The sequence below is a fragment of the Ipomoea nil genome, unplaced genomic scaffold (assembly GCF_001879475.1).
Source record: "Ipomoea nil cultivar Tokyo-kokei standard unplaced genomic scaffold, Asagao_1.1 scaffold2165, whole genome shotgun sequence".
NCBI classification, from domain to species: Eukaryota; Viridiplantae; Streptophyta; class Magnoliopsida; order Solanales; family Convolvulaceae; genus Ipomoea; species Ipomoea nil.
In genome coordinates this window covers 2,594,776-2,600,423 of record NW_017618593.1, presented here as the reverse complement: position 1 = coordinate 2,600,423, position 5,648 = coordinate 2,594,776, and the positions used below count along the sequence as shown (strand labels likewise).

The following is a 5,648-nucleotide window of genomic DNA, read 5'->3' as shown; positions in this document are numbered from 1 at the left end:
GTCCTCATTTGAACTCAACCATATATATATATATATATATATATATATATATATATATATATATATATATATATATATATATATATATATATATATATATATATATATATATATAATCGCACTTAGGTGCGAATGCTTCGCCCAGGCGCGAAATAGGAATGGATTCTGTCCATTCACGTGTCAAGATCTAATGGATGAGAAACACTGAATTTTTAAAAAAAGCGCGGTGGCATTTTCGTAAATAATTAAACATCGAAGTGCAAGTAAAATGTATTACAACTGCATGTAAAATGTATTATAGGTGCAAGTAAAAATTTACTCTGAGCATCAATACTTAGTGCACTGATAGTTATAAGTAGTTGCACCTATAGTTCTAAGTAGTTGCACAGATAGTCATAAGTAGTTGCACCTAGGTGCATGAATGTTTGCGGGTAGTTTTCTGGGGTATTACTACCCGCTGAACTCAGATCAATGAATGTTAACAAGGCAAAATTACATGCACTTATAGGTGAAAGTAGGTGCACCTATAGTTATAAGTAGTTGCACAGATAGTTATAAATAGTTGCACCTATAGTTATAAGCACACCCATGTGCATGAATGTTTGCGCGAAGTGAATGCTGCTAACAAGGCAAAATTACTTGCACTTATAGGTGAAAGTAGGTGCAATTGTAAGTGATTTTACTTGCACTTCGATGTTCAATTATTTACGAAAATGCCACCGCATTTTTTAAGTTATTAGATCTGGACATGTGTCGAGCGCTGATTCGTTCGCATATTCCTTCCTGAGCACTTATTCGCACCTGAGTGCATCCCTACACACACAACACCATGGCATTGTTTTGACGCTGAAAATATAGCGGCCGAGTCAAGTCTCAGAGATTAATTCAAACTTTAATCAAAATTCTGCCAACGCACATGAATGAAATGACCAAGCAGCTCTTCCACTGCCCAATGCGTGGGGACCGTTCACTTACCAAGACAACGCACCAGCCGATTCAATCTTTAATGTTCAATATATATATATATATATATATATATATATATATATATATATATATATATATATATATATATAGTGAAAGGTTCCGTTTGATTGGATGCTTCCCGTGCGGATATGCGGTGGATTAATGTGCGTGAGATTTGTACTCAATGTGCGTGAGTGTTGTGCTTAATATGCCTGAGATTTGTACTTAATGTGCGTGAATGTGTAAAATGCAGCAGAAAATATTGATGTTAGCTTCTTCCCCATCCCAGTAGCCATTTGCCCCCTCCCTATTGATGATGATGCGGAGGCGAGCTATGGTGGATAAGAATTATGAGAATAATACAACAGAAATCCACACTTAGCTGCTGTGCAAATTTTACTGTGCGTGCGTCATTTATAAAAACATTCAACTGCATTGAAGGTAGCTGATAATCCAAAATCCATGGCGAAATTGAAGGAAGAAGTAACAAGAAGCTTGGGCGTTAATGTGCATGAGTTTCTGTTCTGCTTCTTCTGAGCTCGTAATTCTGAAAAACTCACGCACATTATGCACAAATCTCACGCACATTAAACACAATACTCAGGCACATTAAGTACAAAACTCACGCATATTAACATGACGCACATTAAGTACAAATCTCAGGCATATTGAGTACAAATCTCACGCACATTAAGTATAAACCTCACGCACATTAATCCACCGCACATCCACATGAGAAGCAACAAATGCACCTGATCCCTTCTATATATATATATATATATATATATATATATATATATATATATATATATATATATATATATATATATAGTACTATTGAAATTCAACGAAGTGATTTCTATATTGCCGCCTCTCCCCGTTTAACTGTTCCGACTTCCGATCACAGCTTCTTCTCAAAACCAATCTCCTGTGTTCCCCTGTGATAGAATCTTTACTCTTTAGGGCTCGTTTGATTCGCGGAAAATATTTGAAACGAAATGAAATTAAAATTCCATGGAAAAATTGTTACTGGGAAAATGGATTCCAGTGTTTGGTTGGTGGAAAATGAGTTACTGGGAATATTGATTCCATTGTTTGGTTGAATTTGTGATTGTAAGGAATAATGTGTATAAAGACTTAAATGCCCCTATACAATAATAATAATAATAATAATAATAATAATAATAATAATAATAATTATTATTATTATTATTATTATTATTATTATAAAAGATAATAATTTATAAATTAAAATATTATAACTTATCAAATTCATCACAATTTTTCTAAAGCTGCAAACTACAAAATTATAATTCATCACAATTTTTTTTTTCAAAGTAAAACCATGGTTCATTATTAGAATGGATGTTTTACATGATTGAAATGTATGAATCATCAAATTCAAAATAATTCCATCTATACACATTATTGGATATCAATGCAAACATATATATATATATATATATATATATATATATATATATATATATATATATATATATATATATATATATATAATATTTCAAGCTATCAACATGAGGAATAGATTTGAGGAGATTGTTGCTGCTAGAATACCTGCACTAACACCAAACTCCTTTTTTTTTTTTTTTTTTCTTTTTTTATTCTTTTGTATATGTGGTTTTTAATTCATCACAATTAGTCTAAAGCTGCAAACTAAAACAAAGAAGAAAAAAAAATTAAAACAAGCAAACAAACAAAGCATCGTTATGATACACATGCATGATACTGATGTTAGCTGCAAACGGCAAGTAGCTTAACAAAAGATAATATTATCTGCAAATTGCAAGTACCAATATTACAGCAAACTAGTTTCAAAATATTACAAAATACATAAGATATTCAAGTTAACAAGTTCATCCTTTCTAATTCCCCCCCCCCCCCCCCCCCCCCAAAAAAAAGCTAGCATCATATTTTTACATAGCTAACTTCATACTTATAACAGGATACTTTCTAACTTGACACCAAAAACAACAATACATTTCATCTAGCCACACAAACATGTTCAATATGCAGCAAGGAACCTTTTCACCCATTCAAGCCTTTTGTCCGCTGCAAGGCTAAAAAACATAAGCATTTGATTTTGATATTTGGGAAGCTTGATCATAGTCATAAACTTGTCATCATATGGCAGCCCCTCAATCTCACTCAACTTTTCCTCTAATTCTTCAATCTTTTGTTGAAGAGTCAATTCGGTCCCAAAAGTTTTACTTATTTTGTCTCCTACAGATTCTAACTTCTCACCCAACATCATGGCAGCAGTAAGCAAAGAATCTGCAGTAATAGGGTCAGATGTGTCAATGCTTTTCCTCTTCCTCTTTGTAGCAGATGATGTTTGAGTCGGGATAAAGGAGATATCATTGTCTTGCAAATCAACTGGATTATCATCTTCACTACCTTCCATTGTTCCACCAATGCCTTCAAAAGGTTCCGCATTACCCATTTCATAAACTATATCTGCACCAGTTTGTGAATCTTTTCCCGTAGCACGATCTTTTCCATAAATATCAATGAACTCATTATAAAAAGGAAAGTTTTTCCTTCTATATTGGGCAGCTTCTTTATGGCTCTACAAAAAAAAAAAAAAAAGTTAATAAAAAAAATCAGTAACAGCAGTGAATAAAAGGTATAAACTGGAAAAACAAATGAAGAATATAGCAAATTTGGACATACACTTAAATAAGCATCCCAAACATCATCTTCAGCAGTAACCATCTTCCTTTCATCATCCCATCCAAATCCACTATTATTATTTGTGAACAGATCAGGGACAATGCTCCATTCTTTCTTCAAAGTTTTGACTCTGGACTCAATGTGTGGTTTAGCTTTTATATTTGAGTTAGGTAATTTAGTTGCAAGCATTTTCTCTAACTCAACCAAATAGCCAGCTTTAAATCCAGTATTAGACTTTTTTGTTCCCATATTATGCAAATCAACCATGCAAGAAACTAGCATAGCATCATCTTCATGAGTCCACCTCCTGTTCTTTACTTTTGAGCTTCCCGTGTCAGCAGTTGCCATAATTATGTGCTAAACTTGAAAGTTAATATAAATGTCATGGCTTTAAACAAATATACCAATTTAAACACACATAAAAATTTAAAATACTTGCATAAGAAAATGTCATAGAGTAGTTCAATACAAACATAGAGTTCTACATACAACTAAAACTATCTAGAAGCTTGCCATTGGTTGAATATTTGATTTGCTAATTCCATTCGCCAATTTGTCCAAGCATCGGATGGATCAACTGTATTTATTGAATTCATTTCACCTTCAGCTAGATCAAACTCATCAAGTTCACTTTCCATAGGATCAAATTGCATCACTTGTCTAATAAAATTGTGGAGCAAACAACATGCTATAATAATGCGATTGTGTGTCTTTATATGGTAATATGATGGGCTCCTAAGAATGTCCCATCTAATTTTTAATAACCCAAAACACCTCTCAATCACATTACGGGCAACTGCATGTTTCATATTAAAAAATTATTGCGGGTTTGTAGGTTGATAACCTTGGCCCCTAAAAGGTGCTAGAAAACCCTCACAATTTGTATAACCAGCATCAACTAGGTAATAACAACCTATATAAAAAATATATACTACATAAGTGACATAATTAGTTGACAATATCTATTTAATAAACTGAATCCTATACAAAGCTTACCATGTGGCACTTTCAATGCATGTGTCCTACTAATTGCATCACGAAGAACTCGACTATCTGCCACTGATCCTTCCCAACCACTTAAAACATATACAAATTGCATATCAGGAGTGCACACACCTAAAACATTTGTTACAATGTCTCCCTTACGAGTTCGATATCTAGGCTTAACCGAACTTGGCACATTAACCTTGATAAATGTCCCATCTAAAGCACCTAAACAATTCTACAAAAAATATGAACCTTAATTTAAAAAAAAAAAACAAACCCAACATATATAATACTTCAAAAATATTTAAGATGATAATGTACCTTAAACTACTTCCATCGATTGTCGGTACAATTTGTTGGAACGGGTTCGGGTGTTCTAAACAAATGACCTTGCAAATGCATTATGGCATTCAACACTTTATGAAACGTCCGACTGATACTCTCACCTGACCTTCTAAAATTGTATTGAATGACTCGATTTTTAACATGATGAGCAAGAATATGCAAAAAGATTGCTACTTGTTCATCAATAGCTATGTTCCTTGTTGGTTTTAATCCTCCTAAGCTCTCTAACATTTCACATAGTTTGTAAAAAGCTTGCAAATTCATCCTAAGTAGTGAAATGCATGACCCATTATTATTCAAAATCCGTCGAACATACTCTCGTTTAGGATAACTCTCAAGAGAATAACGCCTAGTGCTTGGCCTATAACTATTGAGAGATGCAGCTGAAGCCATTAATAGTATGAAAGCACTAACAGCAGTATACATCTCTAAAAAACAGACAAAGCAGCCACAATCTTTTTTCTTCTTTCAGCAGTTCTACGTATACCCAAACGAGCCATGACTGCATTAATGGTTAGGAAGAAACATAAATGGATTGTTTTTTTTTTTCTAATTGATATGATAATATTTTGGAATCAATTTGCACAAAGCGAAAAAGAAGAAATAAGTAAGATGCTATAAAAAAGAACAATAATTGCTGCAATTTTTTGGCAGCAAAA

At 33.1% G+C, this 5,648-nt stretch overlaps 1 protein-coding gene across 2 annotated transcripts; it reads right to left on the bottom strand.

The window, feature by feature from the left end:
* Positions 1-2,876: 2,876 nt before the first annotated feature.
* LOC109149950 (uncharacterized protein At2g29880-like) lies at positions 2,877-5,261 on the bottom strand. Of its 2 annotated transcripts, XM_019297937.1 has the most exons (4): positions 4,966-5,261; positions 4,654-4,879; positions 3,658-4,014; positions 2,877-3,553 (listed from the first exon to the last, which is right to left on the bottom strand). In XM_019297937.1, the coding sequence occupies exons 2-4, from the start codon at positions 4,654-4,656 to the stop codon at positions 2,990-2,992; spliced, it is 924 nt and encodes a 307-aa protein (XP_019153482.1). In that variant the 5' UTR covers positions 4,657-4,879; positions 4,966-5,261; the 3' UTR covers positions 2,877-2,989. The 2 variants fall into 2 exon arrangements, with proteins under 2 accessions (XP_019153482.1, XP_019153483.1); XM_019297938.1 differs by lacking the exons at positions 4,654-4,879; positions 4,966-5,261 and having other exon boundaries at positions 3,658-4,021.
* Positions 5,262-5,648: the final 387 nt, after the last annotated feature.

Bases quoted from the DNA above. Each gene is read 5' to 3' on its own strand.
- LOC109149950 (XM_019297937.1), bottom strand. The intron at 3,554-3,657 runs GTATGTCCAAAT...TTTTTTTTGTAG, and splicing joins TTTGGGATGCTTATTTAAGT to AGCCATAAAGAAGCTGCCCA.